At 39.9% G+C, this 23,427-nt stretch overlaps 1 protein-coding gene across 2 annotated transcripts in view; it reads right to left on the bottom strand.

Moving 5' to 3' along the window:
• The window catches only part of GPR158 (G protein-coupled receptor 158), a 211,476-nt gene that overhangs the window by 178,628 nt on the left and 9,421 nt on the right, over positions 1–23,427 (bottom strand). For both annotated transcript variants that reach the window (XM_076331723.1, XM_076331724.1), the window contains exon 2: positions 16,458–16,563. In XM_076331723.1, the coding sequence (XP_076187838.1) occupies positions 16,458–16,563 (106 nt within the window). The remainder of the gene's footprint in view (positions 1–16,457; positions 16,564–23,427) is intronic.

The raw sequence follows: 23,427 nt of genomic DNA, 5'->3' as shown, positions 1-23,427 counted from the left end.
TTGTTTCCAAACTTCCTATCCAGCATGAGGAAAGGAATCATCCAAAATTGCCCAGCCAGGTCTAAATCCACCCCAGTATTGTTAATTACTGCCCTAAAAACTTGCTTTGTTATTGATAACCTGATTCATTACAAAACATTAAAAAAAGAAACCTGGAAAGAAGAAAAACAGGAAAACCATGAGCCTCTCCCACTAAGTGGCATGTTTTCCCTACCATCCTATCCCTTTTCCTTGGTTTGAATACAGTCTACTTGATTGCAAACTCTTCAAGTCTGATTTACATTTGCTTTTAGGAACATTTACTTACATGACAATAAACATGTCTGTATTTCTTATATCCGTGATGTAGAACCCATGACATTTTTCCCAGTACGAGTGGGCTTTTTTGGGGAAAAGTTCTTAACATTTGTCTCCATAAGAACTAGAGCAACTCTGGCACATGGTATCACATTACAGAACACATTGTCATCTCCTGAAGAAGCTATACCGGGGGCCCTTCCTGTGAAGATCAGGTTGTGCTTCAACATTCAGGACCATCAGATATGAAACGTCAGTTAATGGCATTTTGACAGACAAGAAAAAGCAATTCTTTGTGAGAAAGGGGAATAGATAAAAACAATACTATTTTGAAAGAGTGCTGGAAAAAATACTCATTTTGGAATCTACATTGTAAATATCTTCAGATGTTTTGACAACTCACCATCCCTCCAATATGTAATCTTTACCTTTCAGTCAGAGCACAGTTTCTTGAGTCAACTCTCACAAGATCAGTGTTAGCAGTGGTTTAAGGGAGAACCTACTTTATACAAGTAGGGAGAAAAAAAGAAAAAGACAAAGTTAATGTCTGCTGATCTGAACCTGGACTTTTTCCTTTCAGCTGTCTGGCCAGTGTTTTGAGGTGAATGTGCAAACTATGCAAGTTGCTTTTAAAAAGCTGTGCTGTTTCTTTAAAAACCAATTGGCTTCTGTATAAAGATTGTCTAAGACTGTCATTATGAAGCTCCGCACTTCTTGTATCTATCCTGAACAAGATTCACTCAGTTCACGTCTGTAGCTTTTCTTCTCCAAAAGCCAAACTGGCAGTCTCGGGCAAGCATCCAAAATCTAGTTGTTGTTTTTCTTCTTACAGACTGTTTTCAGGGAGAGAGAGATGTGACCAGTCCAATGGTGCTCCCCACAAGGCTCTGAGGCTGCCACAGCACCCCAGTGCATTGCCTTATTTCTTTCAACATCATGCAATGTAGCAAAAGAACACGACTAATTCTGTAATCAAAATGTAGTGGGGATATTTAAGAAGGCACAAAGAAAATTGTCAGAGGCCCACTGAACATCTTTCCTTGATTTTCATTATAGAGACAAGCTTAACAGGAATTAGGCTTTTAACTGTCCACCAAGTTAACAAGTCTGAGGAAGATGCATGAAGGGAAAAAAAAAAAGTTTCTTCTACTATTGCTCTATTTTTGTTCTGCTGTGCTAAGAAGAGTTTTCATATATAGGAGCAGAACCAGTTCAAAATAGAGACAAGCTGCTGATTCAGCACGCCAGATGCTGCCATTTCTGCATTTCCACCTCTCACAGGAGAGGCAGAGACCTTCGTGGTACCCACCTGCAGCCACTCGTCCTGTGCAGCCCTGGGAACGCACCGGCCTTTGCTCCACAGTCCAGCAACCAGGAGTTTTACAGCAACCACATTAACTCCCGTCTTCTTGAAATTCATTACAGAGTAGTAACATTTTAAGGTTTTAAAGAAGTTTTGGGTTTTTTTCACGTGCATTATGCTGTTAATGGCAAAAACTTCACAAATATGAGTGGCTGAAGCAAAAAGGAAACCAGCTCTGAAGTAGAAAGCTCTCTAATGGGGTTAAACTAAATAAAATTGTACCGGACTGTTGTATAATTGTCTGAGTTTGGAGGACTCTCAGCCAATTTAGTTTAGAAAAGACATCAAAGGGGGTGGGAGACATTTACTACACTTCAAAAACCTTCAGCAACTGAAAGAGTAGCAGGACCAGAGGTACACATGATGAAACGATTCAGCGCTTCTGTGACTTTATTGACTATATATTAAGCCAAAGGGGAGTATTAGATAATATAATCTGACCAACTATATAACACAGACCACACCACTTCAAACAAAACACCTCTGCCCGAATCCCAATAGCATGTGAATGGCTAATAAGGGTCTTCCAGAAAGGTATCTGGTCTGCATTTGAAAACCAGAGAGAGAAGAGGTTGGACCGCATTTGGATTTGATTTTCCTGGTTAACGGTGCAAGTATCACCAGCCTACAATGCATTTGCTCTCACGGTCACCAGGGCAAAATAAACACCACAAACAAATCCGTAATACTACCTTCACCCCCCCACCCTCCTCAGTGGCCCAGCTAACAGACAGCAGAAGGGATTTCACGTAGATGGGAGACAAGGAAGGCCCAGGTCCAAGGGAGAGCGCAGCAGTCTGCTGCTCCCCGCACGCCTAAACACCCGCACACTTGTACAACACACAAGTTTCCGCCGGTTTCAAAACCCACTTCAACCCAATGCATTCCAGCATATTTACAAGAGGCACTACATAAGCTGGTAGGAAAACAAAAATAAAATAATAGGAGAGATCAGAAATATAGTTAGAAAGAAAAGCTGAAACTCCAAAGCATTTCACTGGATAGTCAATCTAGAGAGGAGAAAAGCAAAAACAGATTTAAGGCAAAGAGTTGCACACAAATAGCTTCCTTTACATCTGCATACTTCCCAAAACCAGGAATACAATCTAAAACTAAGGCTAGGCTAAGCTAGAGACTCCCATTTAAAATAAGACTGCAGATTCAAGAGCACAAATTTATACAGTTGTTTGGGGTTGTTCTTTTCCAAAAAGGCAAAGTGTAGTGTGGGATTTGGTGGGGGGAGAAGGTAAAAGGGAAAGGGTCTAATTGTCCCAATTATGACACTGTATCAAAAGGCAAAAATAATTTTTGGTAACATCCAAGATGGCCAAACAGCCCCAAGGTCCCATTGTACCAGGTGCTAGACAGAGTCAGATTTCACCTCCACTCAAATAAATTGCCAATGAAAGAAAACATTAAAAACACATCACTACAGTGGTGGCTATCAATACAAAGCTGCTTCCTGAAAAGTAAAATATGACCACTGTGATGTCTGCAGTCATTCCAAAAATGAAGGGAAATGCCGCTCATAAGGTAAGTAGTTATTTTATTTCAGCAAATAAAAGGGTTCTCCATTCCAAAAGAGGAAGCAGAAACGAAAGACTTTTTTTTAACCTGCACAGAGGTGCTCCAGAAGTCAGAATGAATGCCTGCCAGAAACCCGTCTGACCTCAACGATTTGGACCACGTCCACAGAGCTATACTTACTAAGTATGTTGCTTGCACTGATGGTTAAATTGAACAAGAAGATCAATAGTACCTGAGAAGGTGATAAAGGGAGAACGATCCTCTGAATGGTAAGCTGATTAGCCTTTGTTGCAAGAGGGAAGAACATATCCCATTTGCTTTCATTCTCCCTCCAAGATCTAAAATGCCTCGCTACAGAGGATACTCGAAAAAGCTAGTCATAGAACAAAGCACAACAGGGGCTCTGAGGGCCAGCGCAACAGGTCAGCAGCTCCACTCATCTTTGCTGAGATCAGAGATTACTGCCTCTGTTCTTCAGGATCAAACAAGGATTAAAATCATATTAGTGAGAACTGTCTGCATGCTCCAGACTGAAACACCAATTCCTAATGTAAAGCTATGGAACGTCTGAATAGATAACTATAAACATACTCACACTTGCAACCCAAAATTATTTGGGACTTAATCAAGGCAAGAAATAATAGGGAAACAAAACCAAGGACTGTTCTTTGTAAGAGTATTTATACCTTTGGAGAAAACAAATGGAGTGGAATAAGAGCACAAAGTCAAATGTTTGATGTTTGCAGTCGACAAGTGAGACACTATTTCATTGTAAATGAAAGTTAACAACGTTAACAGTGTTATTCTTGTCATGTAACTCTTACTAAGAAGGTAAGTATTCAGCTGTTGTATAGACTTTAGCCTTTTCAAGCCCTCCTCTTCTTCCATCACTCTTTTCTCGATAGGACGTTGAAGCTTGTAGCTCTAGCTTAAGGGAGCCTTCTGCGGCCATAGGATCCCACTGACATACATGGTGCTTCACATACACACCAGCTTTGCTTTCTTTCATACATCTGTGAGACATGGCAGTCATTTCTTGGGTAACACACGTATACATTTAAACACAGAATTAACTCAAGGGCTATGGAAAGTTCAGTGAGAAGTGAAGACTTCAAAATTGATGCATATCTCCATTATTCCAGATGTTCCAACATTTTCACCATTTAGCGGTGTAATAAAGATATACAAATAGGGAAAACACTTAAATATTGCAGTACAATACAATGATAAAGATGCAAAATATGCCTCCTTATAATCATATAATCACTGAAAAAATATTTTTAGGTTACACTTGTAACAAAAGTGACTGTTATAACCTATCATTTTTGTTAAGCAACATTAGAAAGCAGCTAGAATAATCCACTGATGCATAATTAAAAGCAATTCTCAATCACATATGGAAATGAAACACAACTGAAATACGCATTAAACCTGTAAAAATAATTCTTCTTTAAGTGGCTCACTGAGTAATACTTCATAAAAATTGCTTTTTATAATTACACAGACTATGTAGCAATAAAGCAGTCCCTTAGAAAGCAATCATTATTATGGAGTCCTATCCTACAAGAAAACTCAAACTTCATTCAAAATTAAACTTCATTCCATTACCAAGGCGGGGGGGAAGAAAAAAAAAAAGTCTTGGAATTTTCCACAAAAATATTGCAGAAGATTCATATCAGAATGACTGGAGCATTTTATTTAGACATTTATTTCAAACAAGCATCCTATTAGTTATCCATATAAAAATTCTGTATAATTGAACTACCAAGAAATGCCTCTTTCAGCTAGTGTAATGCAGTATTCACTTTGAAGGGCTCTGGAACAATATGAATTCAGGAGTTTAAGCTCTACAGGGCAAATGTTTGCTCTCACATGCTTAAAACCAATTTGTGCCATGTCTTGTACATACTGGAATATGAAAATGTTTTATCATGTCTTGTAAAAGTTTACAAGTTCTGGAGTGCTGCTTTATTTGACTTCCTTTCTTGGAAGAGAGACAAACTGTTTTGGCTGAGCTAAAAACCACAATGACTATCCAATGGCACAAGATAGATGTGATTAGTAATGGAAATGGACAAATGGTATCAAAAGTTTCTAAACTTTTCAAGAGGAAAAAAGGACATGTTTTTGGTGGGGCTTTGACTGGTAGACAGGTTTCTAGAATTGCTCAAGATCTTATCACCAAGCCGTTTTCCATTACCATACAACAGAACTTTCTTAAAATGTCTTTTTCTCATTTTTTCCTCATAAGGAAGAATTAAAACTAATGCACATTTTTAATCAATTTTTATCAGTCTTTCAAATTATTCAATTTCCTAGAGCAGCTCCCTGAAATACTTATTTTCATATTTCCAAATTAATACTTTTTTAAAATGTTAATTCAGGAAAATGCACTGCTGGTCTTGGTTTCATTCCATTTCAGGATGAAAACAAGTATCAAAACGTCATAATAACAATTTACTGAATAGCCCTAGCAATTCTCCTCTATCTCTAGTATCCTATACATTGTAGACTAATTTACTCTGTTTAGAAAACTCATTTTATAACGCAGCGTATGTTATCCAGATAAATCCCATTACCATATCTATATTACAGATCTTCCCCCCCTTTTAAAGCTTTAACCATTAGATACTTAGATAATATATATGAAGGGATAAAAAGATTTCAACCCTAGCCCAAGCAGCAAGCCAGTATCATCATTCAAAATCTTAGTGTTATCTCTACTAAATCAGCTTTTGAAGTTCTGAAAGTAAATAAGTAGATATGCTTGCAGCTATTAACTAAAAAATAAGAATCTGAATATACTTACACCATTTCTTCTACTGTAGTAGGAGAAAGAAGTGTTGAATTCGTTATAGAAAAAGTATCAGAAGTAAATGATTACTCAAAAAACTCACATGAACATCTTCACACACTTATGAGAAGTTTAAAAGAAACAACCGGTGAGCAAAAGCAGTTGGCAATGAAAGAGAGTCTTGACATAAGTGTGAATAAAACAGTGTGGAAACACAAAGCTCAAAAGGGATACCATATTCTCCAGATATAAATCAGACAGGCAAAATGAATCGTGTGAAAGATGAAAGAAGAGCTGACCACAGAATCACACAGCAGCTGAGGCTGGAAGGCACCTCTGGAGATTATCCAGTCCCAACCCCTGCTCAGAGCAGGCTCAGCTAGAACAGTTTGCCAAGGGCCACGTCCATTCAGGTTCTGAATACCTCCAACAGTGGAGACTCCACCATATCTCTGGGCAACCTGTTCTAGTGTCTGACTACCCTCACAGTGTAAAAAAAAAAAAACCACAAGTTTTCTTTTTCTGTTTCAGTTTGTGCCCATTGCCTCTTGTCCCGTCACTGACTACCCCTGAGGAGAGTCTGGCTCTGTCTCCTTTACACCTTTCCATCAGGTATTTACACACACAGATAAAATCCCCCAAACCTTCTCTTCTCCAGGCTGAACAGTCCCAGCTTGCTCAGCCTCTCCTTGTTCAACAAGTGCTCCAAAACCTTAATCATTCTGGTGGCCATTCACTGGACTCACTCCAGTACATCCGTGTCTCTTGAACTGGGGAGCCCAGAACTGGACACCGCCCTCCAGATGCTGCCTCACCAGGGTGGGTAAAGAGGAAAGATCATCTCCCTCGACCAGCTGGCAATGCTCTGCCTAACACAGCCCAGGATACAGTTGGCCTTCTTTGCCGCAAGGGCACATTGCTGGCTCATGGTCAACTTGATGTCCACCAGGACCCACTGAGCCTTTTCTGCAAAGCTGCTTTGCAGCCGCTCATCCCCACAGCCTGTACTAATGCATGGGGTTAGGTGCAAGGCAAGGACCAGTATCTCCCCAGCCTCTGTAACATCTCATCACAGAACAGTTCTAGCAGAATGCCTACGTGCAAACAACCAAGTCATTCACGGTTCCCTATATATGTATATATAGGCATGCATGCGTGTGCATTTATATAATGTTCATACATACGCATGCACTTACACGGATTAGCTCTAAGTAAATGTATATATAAAAACATAAACACAAAAAATATTTGAGGGTTGCAAAAACTCAATTTATCAGCTACAGAGAAAGCTCAGTTTGTTTCTCAGGTCAGGTCAATCCAGTTAGCTTGATTTTCAAACGTAAGAGTAAGACAATAACCATTTTAGATGAAAGTTACAGGACTCACTTTGCCTAAATTAGAATGCATAGTTATACCACTCCATGAATATTTTTTTCCCTAGCCAACCATATCAGAAAGATGAAAAAATTAACAGAATGATTAGATGGAATTGGTCGTGTAAAAACAGTAGCTACTATATTCTGACAGAAAGAGCGGAGCTCAGTAAGCAAATCCTACTATCTATTTTATGCCAATAAATGGAAACCGATTGCCCTGCAAACAATAGTTTTGGCAAATCTAGGGACTAAATTTAACTGCAGAGGAATTCTGATCCTGCTGCAAGAAGAAAACTGCAGTATTACAAATATAAAATTGTCTTATTTGTCTCTACAGTAATATCTACTTTTCCTCACCATCTCTTCCAATTAAAGGAGGAATCAAAGACAGTAAATATCTTCTTTATTTTAAGAAGTTTACATGCATAAGGTGTTGGGGAGAAGTACTTTTTCTTTCACTACTTACACACTGACAGAAAGTAGAGTAAAACCCTTAAAGGAGATGAATGAGAAAGAAAAGCAGTAATACGATGAAGCTCAGTAATGGCTTATAAACTAGCAAAAACATAAAAAAGAAAAGAAGAAATATTCAAAAAGATAAAGATTAAAAATCGAATGTTCTGCATTCCCATGTTAGTACTGGTGCTTAATATATTCATGATCTAAAACAGCACAGAGTGACAAAGCAATGAAGAAACACAAAAGAAGGTATTAAGTAGGTTAGTAAAGACTGAGGAATTTCTAGGAGACTGGTCCCTGCTCAGAGAATGGATGACCTGATAGCCATCAGTTTACAGTACTGGCAAATACAAACTAGAAGAACAAATCATATGAATTACTGGGATCTAAACAAAAGCATAGGTAAACCAAAAGCAGTTCTTTTTCATTTGCAAAAACACATTCACTTCCTACCAGAAGTCACCAACAAAAATTATGGTATTTGAATGTCTAGTGCTATAAAATTGTACTCCAAAAATAAAATTAAATTAGTTTGTTTCCATTAAGGCTATTACTATGGCTCAGCACATCGCTTTGAATATGAAGATTCAGCAGCTATTCTCTCTAGTTTTTCATCTTGGGATCTTTAATATGTTTTCAATCTAATTTTAATTTGTTATAGAAAAAGAGGAATGAACTTTCTTCTCAAGGCTAAATTAAACTTGTCTCTTGTGTAGGTATCATGAAGGATAAAAAAAGCAGGAGAGACAGTTGCTACATTTAATAAATGCTTTTTTAAAATAAGGCAGACTAGTTTTTTCGATTAGTTTACTGTTTCTCAAGTCCATGCTTTTTCAATAAAAATAATTAACTGTAGAATACGTGCATGAGCAGGATTTTCATATTTTAACAACCAAAAAACCCTCTGCAGAATATTGCCTGAGTAAGCAAATAGCTAAGTATGCAAGTCAGGAACAGAGTTTGCACAGTTCAGAGGAAGCTGGTGTCCTTTGCAATGACAGCAAGTGCAGCAACAGCGTGTTTAGCTAAGAGGAGGTTGGGTGGCTTCATTTTTTACCAGAATGCTATCACAAATCAAGATCACTAAGAAAACTACAAAGCTGGTCAGACACAGGTTTCAAAAATATGTCAGGATGCTTAACTCTTCCTGGAAGTATCTGAAGCATGGGGTGGGTGCATGCTGTAATGCACCCCAAAATCCCACTCTGAAGATGATCCAGCCTGGGCCCTGGCTGGAGCACATCAGGACTCCCTTTCAGCTCACATGCTCGGCGTAACTTTCTGCAGAAACCAAACTGTGAAAAGGGTAATCTGCACGCCTGGAGATCACACCTCAATTAGAGTCAGGGTGTCTATCAGTTTAGAGATAATCATTTTGCCTTTGTGTCCCAGCTGTAAGATGGGGGTACTAGTCTATATTATCTCACAAGATATGGGAGTACTTGCGTATCTTCCAAGATAAGCATATCAAATCTCACACAGGATGGACCAGATGCTTTGATACCAAAATGCTGTACATTTATCTAATTGCGCTTAATGCTACTAGAGACATTTTTCAGATACTGTACAGTCCGCTGAATGTAGTGATAATAAATGAGAGCCCTGAATGAAGCTGTGCTCTCTTTATGCCTAGATCTGATACAGCTACTGCCACTTCACATCTGGGAAAGGTAACTCACAGCCAGCCTGCCAAAGGAGAATGGTCCAGCCTGGCTACAGTCCTCAGGCTCTTTGCTGCAAGGTTTTCTGTGGCTCCCAATAGACCCTGATCTTCTGTCTCTTGCCACAGTCAGTCAGTTTCTCAGTCTCTCTCCAGGGAAGAGCTCTTCCCTACGCCCATCCCCCTCTCTGCGACTTCCCCTTTGCTCCCACCAGGCACATTTTGTCCCTGTCCCCCCAGCTAACTAAACTTCTGGGCCTCGCCTCTTTTCTTCCCAAACACGATGGGGAGAACCACCAGTTCAGCTAAAGGGCATTGCCTAATAGGATGCTCTGTCCGGCAGCGAAAGATCTGAAAGAACTGGTAATTGATACAATGCTATCAGCGCCTGTCAACTGCAAGACAAACCAAATATCTCCATGCTATTTTCATTTTTGTCAGACAGCATCATTCAACCAATCATCTACTGCTTTTCACTTTTAACTCTGGGGGAAGGAAAACAGCAGCAAATAGAACTGACCCAGATGAATTTAAATGCTCAAGTTAACACTGCTAACTAGGATGGAAGGAATTGTTGCAAAGGTTTGCTTCTTTTGAAGAAAACATTGATAACCAAGATTAGCTCCTGCAAAACAGAGTCATCTAAATTTTTTTCTAAAAAGGCAAAGATGCTGTAGCTAAGCAACCTGGCTCTTCCTTAAACTGAAAGTTGGTTTTCATAGCACCTTGTTTACCACTGAAAGCTCTGACAAACCTCCACCTTATTTTATGTAATTGTGTCTGAGGGAGTGCCAGATTAGATCTGGTATACTGTCATAAAGGGACTTTTACCACGAATGCAGATGATGCAAAGTTATTTTTAAAATAGCATTTGAAATGTTCTTTGTGTCTACTGCATGCTCTTCATGTACACCGGGTTGTGTGACAGCGATCAGTTTGAGAGAACAGATACGCCTTTCTGGTTTTGGATCCAAGAAGTGCTGGCTGTTTTATCTGTGTACCAAACCAAGTCGCTCCCGTTTCTGTCTTAGATGGTCCCTTTAGCCCAGATTTGATATAGCATTTAGTATTTGTATTCTACCACTAAAGATCTTGTTTTCTTCTAAGAAGAAATATATCCTGACATACGCTCTCTACCCTGGTTTAGCTACTTCTCTTGCCCTATCTTGGATGCAATCTGTAGCTCCAAGGATGCTGATTATTTCCAAATTAGAACTATATTCCATAAATCCTGTTCATTCAGACTGAATCACCAAACAGCTTTCTTTTCAAATTTTTCTCATTCTGACTGCATTTTTCCTAATGGACAGGACAGAAAACACATGGAAGTAATAAGCAAAACTAATGATACTGGATATGACCCACTAGGTTATGACTTTGGATGCTAATCTTTTGTCATGCTTCCCATCCCACAGAGTATGTGCATTAATAGCCTCTTCCCAGTTTGACAAGGGCACTGGAAAGGATCTGTCTGAAAAACCTGGAAAGCACCGTTTTTCTTCCTCTCTCCCAACTCAGTCCCCGTTACAATTTTATTTTTAATCAGCCCTTGCCTCCCCCCTTTTCAGTTGGTTGTCTGCAACACTACGAACAGTATAATAAAATATGATGGTCCCAAATGTTTTGCTAAACAATAGAAAAAAGATTTTGGCTGTACTGTTCATTTGTTTTCCTTTCTCAATTGGTTTTGTGTTTGTGCAGAATAAATACACACACAGTAGGCCTATGCATCTTTCTACAAACAGATATACACACACTATATACAGACAGCAATGCAGCTTTTTTGTTTACTCTGCCTCTCTCATTCCCTCTAGATATTTTTGCATGCTGTCATTTGTGGAATACTGCTGAAACCCAAAGGGATGTCAGCTGAGCCTGCCTCGTATTGCAAGCTGTTGGCAGTCTCATTAAGGATGGGGGAACAGCGTGGAGTCCGCTGCTGTTTTTCACAGACTGATGCTGCTGGTTAGAAGCATTCGTCCGAGCTCAATGGGCTACGCCAGCTGATTTCTTCAGACACTCCTCAGCCTTGATTTTATTGTTGGTGTCTCAACAAGGACTCTAAAGTTGTCACTAGAAGTGCCAGCAGCTGCTGCCAGCACATATGGGGAAGGAATCTAATATATTAAAAGAAAAATCTTCAAAGGTTTCAAACAGGGTAAAAATGCATGTTTTCTTACCCCCATAACCAGCCTTGCCTGTACAATGAAATTACTTTGGATTTGTTATTGGGTAACTATATTTTTTCTATGTTTGTTAATTTCAGAATTATCTGCATCATTTTGTTCTCTGCCCAATTCATTTTAATTATTTCTAACCCTGCAGATATTACCCGCCTCATCTGTTGCAGCCCCACAGAACCCAAATCTCTTGCCCATGTATTTTTTCGGGGAAACTGTTCCCTATTTGGGTGTCAAGGAAGAGGGCAGGAAGGAGAATGTAGCGCTCTGTGCTTCACTGTGAGTTGCCCATTCTTCCCTGAGGTCAAGAAAAGAACACCTGGCCATCAGCCTCTTTTGGGCTGATACAATTAAAAAAAGAGAAAAAAAATCACAACTGAAATAGACTTTAGCTACTGCTGCAGTTCAGCTTTACTATGTAAAGTCTCACTTAACTTCCTGCCTAATTAAACTGGGCAGTTTCCAGTCATCCTGAGGTTGAAGGGCACTCTTGTTCTCCCAGTTCACCTAGGCTGCTATGAAATCAGGGATATATGGGTCCTGTGCACAAAAGAGAACAAATCAGGAAAAAATATGACTATATATTAGGAATTTAGGTAGTCAATTTAGAAATGGGGAATCTAAAGTTCCCAGTGCTTGCTTTTGTTTTGTATTCAATTTGAGGGCACCATACATAAAGCAAGATATTTAAGAGTCACCAATCCGTCCTCCTGAAGAACACCTAAATCTAAGGACAGATGGCAGTTAAAGGAGGAATAGTATGTCTAAGCATTTTGTGTATTTGAGTCGTAATACTCTTTAATTCCCCAACCACACACTATTTTTCTTTCAAGCAAGGACTAGCACTACAACTATTTCATCACATAGTCAGGTTACTCTTGATGACCTTCCAAAGCCAAATCCCAATGTCATGGTTAGCATCATCTCCTAGTCATTTTGTGCCAGAGCATGTGAAGGCAATACAGTACTTTCAACAACAATCTCTTTATTTTCTGGTAGGAGTTGGGTCCCATCCATTCCTTCCCTTTTTCTGTCTAGCACACACAGACCACTGTTTTACCATATGTTTACATTCACTGTAATGCACCTCCATCTCCCTCCTTTCAATTGATTTTTATTTAGAAGAGAAACACTTCAGGACAGCACAGAAAGTAGGAAAATTTGTCTGCGATGTATCTAGCAGATTTTAGCCACTATAAAATTAACTGAAATAGAAGACAAAGTAAAGAAACATTTTAGTAACCCATAAGCTGTTTTTTCTCCTCCAGTCCATTCCCTAAGTCACTCCCTTCCCCTTCACTTGCTATATTTTCATAGTGTTAGGAAAGAGGGGAGTTGTATCTCTGAAATACTGAGCTTTATGCCTTAGATTTAATGACACTGGTAGCCCAGCCACATAGTATGGGCTACGCAGTAAACAGACTTTCAGAGCCAAATCAGAAATTCACTATGGCAAAGGCTTACCAAACGGTCTGCGGAAAGGCTATGCTGCACTAAATACTCAAGTCACCTAACAAAACTAAAGAGAGGAAGGAGGGTCTAACTTAAGCAGAACTGGAAATCCAGAGATCTCTGTTCTCTTCCTTACTCTGCTGGAGACAGACTTTGTAATCTGGGACAGAGCATTCCAGCATCAGGTATTTCTGTATCTGCCTCGAAGAAGATAAGAGAGGATTGGGGAATACCATTTCATTAGCATTTATAAGGCAAACTGTGTGGGAAGCATTGTTGCACAACTATGTAATTTACCCTTATTCCACAGGGTAGATTCCAATGAAACAAAGGGTGAAAAGCAGCATATGGGACCTGCTTGTAAAGAAAGAAGTCCCCATCAGACTGAACTCTCCTAAAGTGGTGACCACAGGGTAAAAGGAGAGAAAGCTTCTCTATAGATTGTTGCCAGCAACTCCCCATCCCCAGGGTCACTGTTACTAAGCAAGGAGTCTCATCCTCTTCAGGCACAATAAGGAAAGGCACTCCCTGACAGCAAGTTCCATTTTGGGAGAGGTTTGTATCACCTATATATCCTTCTCTTAGCCATGAGAGCCTTGTTCATTTAACATTCCAATAAGTGTCATGGAGAAGGAAGAACAGCTGGCAGGTTTTTGCTCTACATACAAGTTGAAAAGTCATTCATGAAGTGGCATTCATCTCCTTACCCATGTTATTAACACCTTAAGGTCTGAACATGAGCCACTCACATATACAGCATCACTCATTAAAGAACTTCTGGCCTAGAATGTATATTTTAATTCCTTTTTGCATCACAGGAACTCACTTATGGACTACAGCATCGCAGTAGGCTTACTAAAACAAAAACATGCAACTGTCCAGCATGAAAAAAAAACCATCCTTTGTAACATCAGCAAATGTAGTGCTTCCTATTGTCAAAACAGCACAAAGCAGCTCTGGTTTTATACTGATATATCAGGTTGGACTCAACAGTAGCAGAAGTGCTGTATGAAAAAAAAAGATTGTAAACTATGTAGAGCAGTCTTTGTTAGCTCTGAAGAACAAGGAAAACACTATGCAGAATAAACAGGGACAGGGGAAAAAAAAAAAAAGAAGTAGAAACAGTGTGAGTGAGTCTGGTAAAAAAAAGCTCTGCAAAGAAACTTACTTGAGCACAGCCAGCTTTACAACAACACAGCCCAGAATCCCAACATGAAAAACTGATCTGTAATGTGTATTTTAAGTAAAAGAAATGTTATTCTTTCCTTCAGCAGATAGGAAACACCCACCACCCTCTCAGCAGGAGCGTGAAGCCCAGAATGCTAAGAACCCAGTCCTGGCTCAAAGCTGGTGGAGACACCATCTCTGCATCAGTGGTCCATGACAGTCACCTCAGTTTCTCATGTACAGTAAGAGACCAAATCATAGAGGTGAGATTTCCAGCTTGCCCACTGAGATATTAAGACTGGAATTAAAATGTTTTTTGTAAGTCATAAAAAAAAAAAACCTTTCTGTAACCCCTAAGGTTGTCTTTCATGCAGAATTTCATTCTGCACTCAGTTTTCTAAATGACACTCTGCTTGCCTCATGTGCAATAATAAAATGGAAGGTAGATCTTACTGAATGTCATATTCGTTAAGAAAACCCCTTTTCATAATCAGAGTGAATTCTACAGAGAAATAAAAACTACTTTTTACGCCCATGAAAATGAATTGTGAAGAGTGGAAAAAAAACACAAAACTTTTATTTCCCCCCCTTCTCCAACAAATTCTTCCAGAGAGAGTAGCTTTTTGTGTGTTCTCTCCAGGACACACTCTTAAGGACTTAGATTTGGAAGGGAAGTGTAATTGTGGAATTATATTCAGTTCAGTTTGACTCAGATTCTGTTTTGCTATATATTAAGAGTACAGAGCGTGATTCAGAGCCCATTACAGCAAACAATGGGCTTTGAACAAGACTAAAGGTGCATTAAAGCCCACCATTGACCTTTCTTCATTTTCTCTATTTTACTTTTGCCTTGGTTTTTCTTAGTCTTCTCATAGGTTTGGGTTTTTTTTCCTTTTCTTCTTGGTTGCAGGAAGAGATGCAACTTACAATCCCACCCCTCTGCTGACAATTTTGCTCATAAGACACTAGGAAAAGGAGGAGCACTTGCCAAAATATATAATCACATTCAGGATAAATAGCATATATTAAAAAACAAGTTTTACCGGATCTCATGGGAAACAGTATTTTCTTCTAGGAAGAAACATGAGATTTAAAAAGTGTTCCCTTGAATTCAGAAGTCAAAAAGTATTTGACAAAAAAAGAATTCTTTTTTTTTTTATTTGCAGAAATATTTCATTTAAAATTAGTCTTTATCAAAGACTACTTGATTTCTCATATCAAGTTTATTTTAAGAAAAAGAAAATTCAAGTGAAAAATACCAAAAAGGATGTTTACAAAAATTCTTAGTTTTCCTTGCTCGAAAACGTTAGTAGATGTATTCATCAAAACCAACTCTCTTTTCCTAAATTTAGATTTGGCTTTGATAAATTGGCATTTTGTAACAAATTAGGCAAACATGTCCTGACTTCTGGTAGACAACCATCAACTCGCCCTACATTTTAATTGTCCTTTCTGAAAGCACCGAAGTGCATAAGGTGCCTACTCTCAGAGAAAACAAATGGGTGCCTTTGAAAACAACATCATATGCCACAATAAAAAGAAAAATCATTGAATGTATTTTGTTTTAACGTTTCATTGAACACATATGACTGGCCAGGCTGAACGATCTATGATACGCTGACAGAGCCAGACACAGACCTTCAGAAGAAAGGGGAAGCAGGAAGGAGCTGAACAGAAACATTTAGTCAGCTCTGTCAAAATGTTGGCATTTCTATTAAGAAAGACTTACAGCATCCAATTCTGCCTGTTATTCTGTATCATTCTACCAAAAGCCCATGTTTTTCTGAATAATTATTATTAGCATTTGAGCTACTTCTACTGTATTTTGCAAGGCCGTCCAGTCAAAAGTGACACTGACATTAGAAGCCTATTTTGAGTGTAAAATAACTGTTTGACTTGCAAGCAGAACTTCATAAAAATCATTTCACTGGTAATATTCTTTTTCCCTATAGCAGTTATTTCTGCACAATAACTTAGCTTCTGTTTTATTTAACGCCTCTATTCCTGAAATGCAGGCACTCCTGAAACTCGCATACTGTAACGCCTTGCGCAGAAAGACTTTTTCAGCCTACAAACCACATTTAAAGTCTATAAAATAGATAGCATTTATACTACAGAAAATTATTCATAGCTGAAAGACCTGTTATTGAAGCGTAGCTCAGTCCCTTAAGGACAGACATACCTCGGAACTGTTGAGATGACACCTGTGCGTCCCCGAGAACCACCCCTCACTCGAACACTGGTCAATGTCCACCTTCTGCAGATTGATGTCGACTTTGACAACACCTCTGAAAATAGAGAAAAACAGCCTTGAACACAGCGACTACAGAAATAGGTTAAACTTCTTTATGATGCTGTAGCCTGCAAAGCGGAACTACATCTTTCTTCTAAATATGGAATTTGATGAAATGTCTGAAAACAGAGTTGTTTTGTGTTCCTGAAGCCACGACTGCAGACACATTCTTATGTTAGACCTTACTGAGATGTATTACGACAAGAGCTCGGTAAATCTAACGCACTAAGTGTAAGGCGGCAGGTAAGAATAAGTTATACACTCAAACAATTTAATGCCCTTCACATTTTACAATGCAGCAAAGAACTAAAATAAATACAATTAACGACCCGCACTATTTCCAAGGCCAGCAACCTCCCTGGCTGACCCCGAGTACAGTACCAGGCGCCGCACCTCACCCCCCATGCTCCGTGACGATGACATCCTGCCCTTTGCTCCAGGGAACGCTATTTGACAAAACAACTGGCAAAAGCCTTTTTCTGTACTCTCCCCAGAGACACCCCTACCTCCAGCGACTTCAGGCCTCTCCTCTGTGGCTCAGCGCTCTCCTCCAGCAGGCACCCAAGCCTCTCTCCCCCCATCTCTGCCAGCCGGCACTGGTATAATACCTGATACAACATCAGAAGGGCCACGCGAGCCAGGAGTAGGCCACTGATGTCATGAAACCAAAAAAAAGAAAAAAAAAGTGTTTCTTACATACACAGGTCCTCAAGGACTGCCTGAACTGCATTAGTTCTATGCCAAGAACACTCAAGTTTTCATCACCAACAGTTTCCCTCAGAAATTTTTTTGAATGAAAAGCTAACAACCCAATTTCAAAGCCAATGCCCTATTTTATAAACAACTCTCAAATCACCAGAAGAAAAAAAGCTGTAAGACTGTAGTTGCGTATCTTAAAAAAAGCTTTCAAAAATTTCCTTATTCTCTCTAAAATAGCCTCCAGAATGACTTTGGACGTAGAACATTTATAGCATCATCTTGTGAGAGCGTGCAACTTCCAGTAGTTGGATCATTTCATGGACTCACTTGTAACGGATGAATGCTCTGTACTGATTTCTTAAAAGGAGTGGTACCCTAGATTTAAGTCAACCATTTCAGCCACTTTAGACAAAAGGTTTGATTTCCACAATCCGAACTTCCATGACTACAAACACCATCATCCCTCCTTTCAGGCTGTGGACTACCGAGGGCACGGCCCAACCTCTATCCCAAGAACACCTTGCTCACCTCAAAGCGTGTTGCCTCTTTTAATTAAAGCTCTATATATAAGAACACTAATAATAGAAGAGCTACAGAGCCATATATTTGAGAGGCCACTTATGAAGAAAATCAGAACAGGCATAAGAGAGCGAGCTTGATCAAAGCCAGGACAATACTGCTCCCTCATACCTGGCCCCAGTAAAACGTGTCTGCAACAGCTATATTTGGACATTAATCTTCAGACATGCTATATAGTTATTGGAGAAACACAAGTACATCATTTAAGTGATCTGAAGCAGAATGCATTAGGAAATTATGTAGGATAGCCAGTAGGAAGTTAGACAGTGCAGCGAACTTCATCCCTCTGTCTCCTGCCTAGAATCTAAATAATCTGATGCTGGGCACACCTAGAAATGACTTGAAATATTTAAGTGCTGGCTCTAGCAAGCTCAATTTGAAATAGCACACACCACACTTCTAGAATATTCAGAAGTATTTTTAGTTTACAGATTTGTAAACTTTCCACTCTTAGTTTTGGACAACAAGAGCTTCTCCAGGGACTACTAAAATAACACTTCCACCCCAATCAACTAACTGCTTTTTCCATGTTCCAGGTGACCAATGACCTCAAGGGAAAAATTGCCATACTGTACAGACTAACTCTTTATAAGATGTTGATGTCATTGGATTACAAGCATATCTGAACCTGATAACAAGGTATCTGTCTCAGTTGCTCATAGAATAGAGGTAACTAATTCCTCATCTGGTCACATGCAGATCCCATCAGGTACATTTCTAATACTTTCTGGACCTTTCTGAGCATAAATATTAGCACATGGGCTGGGGTAAGGACCTGTTCTGCAAGTGAATAATCTCACTGTGGCTGCATAGAGGCATGAAGCAGGCAGCGGGAACAGGACCAACACTACTCCTTGCTCTCCTAGTTCATGCTATACACCAGGCACTTCATCTCTCAAGCATTAGCATCATTCCGACTACGCTAAAGAAATCAGTTTATACAGTAGGAAAAAAACAGTGATGATTCATCCTTATTAGGACTGCAACAGATTCACCTGCAAGACTCTAAGCACCTTAGGGAAGTAGGTCTTTATTTCCTTTACATGGAAAGCTTTTCCCTTGTGTACATTTTGTTTTTAACTGGTAGGAGAGGAAACTCCCCTTTCCCTCTACAAACACTTTCAAGTCATTTCTAGGTGTGCCCAGCATCAGATTATTTAGATTCTAGGCAGGAGACAGAGGGGTGAAGTTCGCTGCACTGTCTAACTTCCTACTGGCTATCCGACATAATTTCCTAATGCATTCTGCTTCAGATCACTTAAATGATGTACTTGTGTTTCTCCAATAACTATATAGCATGTATGAAGATTAATGTCCAAATACAGCTGTTGCGGACACATTGCACTTGGTTGTACTGGGGCCAGGTATGAGGGAGCAGTATTGTCCTAGCCTGTACCTCTCTTTTCGCAGAAGCACAGAGTCAGTACAAAGGGATACAAAAATTTCCAAAAGAAAACTCACCTAGAGGTTACTTGTGGGGAAGACAACACATACAAGCCAGAGGAATCAGGCACAGTAAGCGCACTGAGCAAGCATTTGAGTACAGCCTTGTACCAGACACGCTGCAATTTGAAGAATTAGTGGCATGTTCTAGTGGGCCAAGAGGCAGAAAACAGGATAGCATCCTAATGCTCAGAGCCGCGTACTGGAAAGAAAGGAAATGTACTTCCCGATTTTTCACATCAGAATTAAATAACTTGTATCCTTTGAAAACTCTAATACAATTATTTTGTATGCAGCTGTCATTGGAAGAAACCTCTTGTGATCATCCAGTCCAACCACCCAGTCAAAGCAGGCTCAGTTCAGCTGGGTTTTTAATACCTCCAATAATGGAGACTTCACGATCTCTGGGAAACCTGATCTAGTGTCTGACCACCATCACAGTGTCAAAAAAAGTCTTCTGATATTTAAATAGAATTTCCTGTATTTCAATTTGTGCCTCTTGTACTTTCTGTCCTTTCACTGACTACCCGAGAAGAGTCTGCCTCTGTCTCCTTTACACTTTTTCATCATGTATTTACACACACATTTAAGATCCCCCTGGAGCCTTTTCTTCTCCAGGCTGAACAGTCTCAGTTCGTGCAGCCCTCATCTATCACATGCTCCAATCTTTAATCATCTTTGTGGCCCTTCACAAGGCTCACTCCAGTACATCCATGTCTCTTGTACTTGGGAGCCCAGAAGTAGACACAGCACTCTTGATGGGGCCCCACCAGGCTGGGTAAAGAGGAAGGATCACCTCCCTCAACTCGTTGGCAATGCTCTTCCTCTCGCAGCACAGAAGGCTGTCGGTCGTCTTTGCTGCAAGCACACACTGGTGGTTCATGTCAAATTGGTGTCCACCAGGACGCCCCAGGCCTTTTCTGCAAAGCTGCTTTCCAGTCATTAAGCCTGTACTGGTGCATGGGGTTATTCCTCCACAGGTGCAGCACTTGGCATTTCCCTTTGCTGAACTTCACAAGGTTCTTGTTTGCTCATTTCTCCAGCCTGTTTTAGTCCTCCTGAATGGCAACACAACCATCTGGTCTCTCAGCCACTCCTCCCAATTTTTATCATCTGCAAACTTGCTAAGAGCACATACTACCCTATTGTCCAGACCACCAAATGAAAATGTTAAACAGAATTAGCTCCAGTATCAACCCCTGGGGTATATCAATAGCGACTGGCCTCCAGCTGGACTCCAGTCATCTATACGCAGAAGGCTATTGGGTTGGTTAAACGCTACTTTCCCTTCATAAACCCATGCTGACTACTCCCAATCACATTCTTCTCCTTCATGTGTTTCAGAAGTGGTTTTCAGGAAGATTTGCTCCATCGCCGTCCCAAGGATTAAGGTGAGTCTGAGGACACTGCCAAGTCCACCACTAAACCATGTCTCTAAGCACCACATCTACACGTCTTTTAAATACCTCCAGGGATGGGGACTCAACCACTTCCCTGGGCAGCCTGTTCCAATGCTTGATAACCCTTTTGGTGAAGACATTTTTTCCTAATATCCAATCTAAACCTCCCCTGGCACAACCTGAGGCTGTTTCCTCTCATCCTATCGCTAGTTACTTGGGAGAAGAGACCGACACCCACCTCGCCACAACCTCCTTTCAGGTAGTTGTAGAGAGCGATGAGGTCTCCCCTCAGCCTCCTTTTCTCCAGACTAAACAACCCCAGTTCCACTCCTCACAAGACTTATACTCTAGACCCTTTACCAGCTTCGTTGCCCTTCTCTGGACGTGCTCCAGCACCTCAACGTCCTTCTTGTAGTGAGGGGCCCAAAACTGAACACAGTATTCGAGGTGCGGCCTCACCAGTGCCGAGTACAGGGGCACGATCACTTCCCTACTCCTGCTGGCCACACTATTTCTGACACAAGATGCTCGTGGTCACGGTCATGCTCAGACTGTCTCCATATTCCTCCCAGGTTACCTGACCCTGCTTCCACCTCTTGTGCACTTTCATTTTATCCTTGAGTTTTGTCAGGAGCTCCCTGTTAAGCCATGCAGGCCTGAAAATTATCTCATTTCAAAATATTTTCACAATACTTCTTCCAGAAACACTATAAAATTCTTCCATTTGAAACTGAATGAAGTTCCCCTTTGCTTCTCTTGTGTTAAAACTTTTCTTACAAGAACATTTGCCTTTCGCAAAACCCAGTCTTCATGAACTCAATACAAACATTTCTACCTACACTCTTCTCCTGTCTGCAGCTCTTCTGTGGCACAACCTGAACTTCTGATATGATTAAGTTGTTCTGCTTTTTCCTTTTCCCAGAGCTTTATGAATTTCTGGGGTGAAAATCTACAGTGCAGTCCAGAAGCAAGCATATGAAAACAATCTCTCCTAACAGTTACAATCTACCAGAGGCTTTCCATTTTTTCCCCCATGGTGCATGTTATTCTTTTTTCACTAGACCTCTGCAATATATGTTCATGCTTCATGGTAACATCACAGTTCTTCTCAGGTAGTAACAGGGTCTGCAACTACTTGAGGATATAATGCTTTCAAAAGAAAAGTTTCTTTAAGCATACATATGGCATTTACAGAAAGCATCATGATGGTACAAGACTTTTACTGCATTCACTTGGGATGCTTTGCCATTTTAAAACACCACCTCAGACTTGTACCCCACCGTTATAACACAGAGTACACCAGTATGTACATGATGATATATTTCTGAAATTCATCTGTGATTAATACAGTAGCTGGCACAGCCTGTTTAGCCACCCACACTTTCAGTTATTTTTGATTCAGCATTTGGAAAATAGAACATATGGAAGAACACATCCTCCTAGAATGTATACGGACCAACTACCTGTGTTATATTTATTGAACTAACTGGGAATAATTGCAGCTCTGCTATCTTGATAGAAGTGATCAAGACAAGTATCAATGGTATAAGAGTAGACTCAGCTTGTCAGCATAACACATTCATCCACACTAACAATGCTGCCTGGCAGAACCCAAGTCACAGCAATAAGTTAATAACAATATTACTGGTAATTGTGGACCATCTGGCAAGTAAGTATATTTTGTTAATCTCCTTATACAATAAATATTAGTTTTCTGCTACAATTTTACAGTCCTTACACAAAAAAAGATACTTAAGGATTACACATTCATGTTTAATGTAGTTAAGAAAGAATTAGTTGAATTGTACATAATAGATAATCACTGAAGAATGATGTCATCAAGGATTTTCTGTTGGGTCAGAGGTTTGATTTAAGAGGCTTTCACATCTGTCTTAATTTCCAGTACCACTGTTTGTTGGCATGCTGTTTGCCTTGAAATCTGTGCCAGAAATTGATTTAAGCTTATTTACCCAACCTACTAGCTATCTTGATAGTTTCAGTAGTTATAATATTTCATTGTAACAACATGTTGTAAAACCTGTATCTACAGAAGAATTTTTTTTGCCTATACTGTTACATCACAGAAAAGCAGAATGAGCATGTTCTCTTTCTCCCAGCCAGCTTAAGCCAGAGCTGCACAGAATAACAGCCTGCCAACATTTAAATGGTGATAAACAGTATCTTTGTCTAGATCTCTAGATCTTCAGAAGCTGTTTGGCACAGACGTCATCACAGCTCAGCTAAACAGGCACTCAAAGTTTGTCTAAGTTTGTACACTTATTTTTGTACCTGTAAGCACTGCAATCAGCCATAATTAAGGTATAAGGCATGGTTATCACATGCTGAAGCAGACATCATCCCCCAAATCTAAACGCCTGCCTAGATTCTTGCTGCCATATTCATTCACCCCTACATGCTGTCCTTCATAAGTCCTCCTTACCACAAAACAAGGAGATAAGAAAAACCAATTCTCTACAGCCATCCCAAATCTGAAAATGCCCACACCTCTAGATAAATGCGTACTGTAATTAGTATAGCCAATGTTTTCAGGGCAGATAGCCTCCAAAATGAGAATGGTCAGGAATGGTCAGAAAAGGTGACACTTGCAGGAATATTAATTTTCCAAACAGTGCATACTACCTGACACCTGAGGCTCCCTTAATGTACCATCAACCAGGCATCCAAAAAAAGATCCTGGTGTCAAATTCACAAGTGACTTTCAGCCATAAGTCTTACTG

This window comes from Aptenodytes patagonicus, chromosome 2 (assembly GCF_965638725.1).
Source record: "Aptenodytes patagonicus chromosome 2, bAptPat1.pri.cur, whole genome shotgun sequence".
Taxonomy (NCBI): Eukaryota; Metazoa; Chordata; class Aves; order Sphenisciformes; family Spheniscidae; genus Aptenodytes; species Aptenodytes patagonicus.
This window is presented reverse-complemented; position numbering and strand designations above follow the sequence as displayed.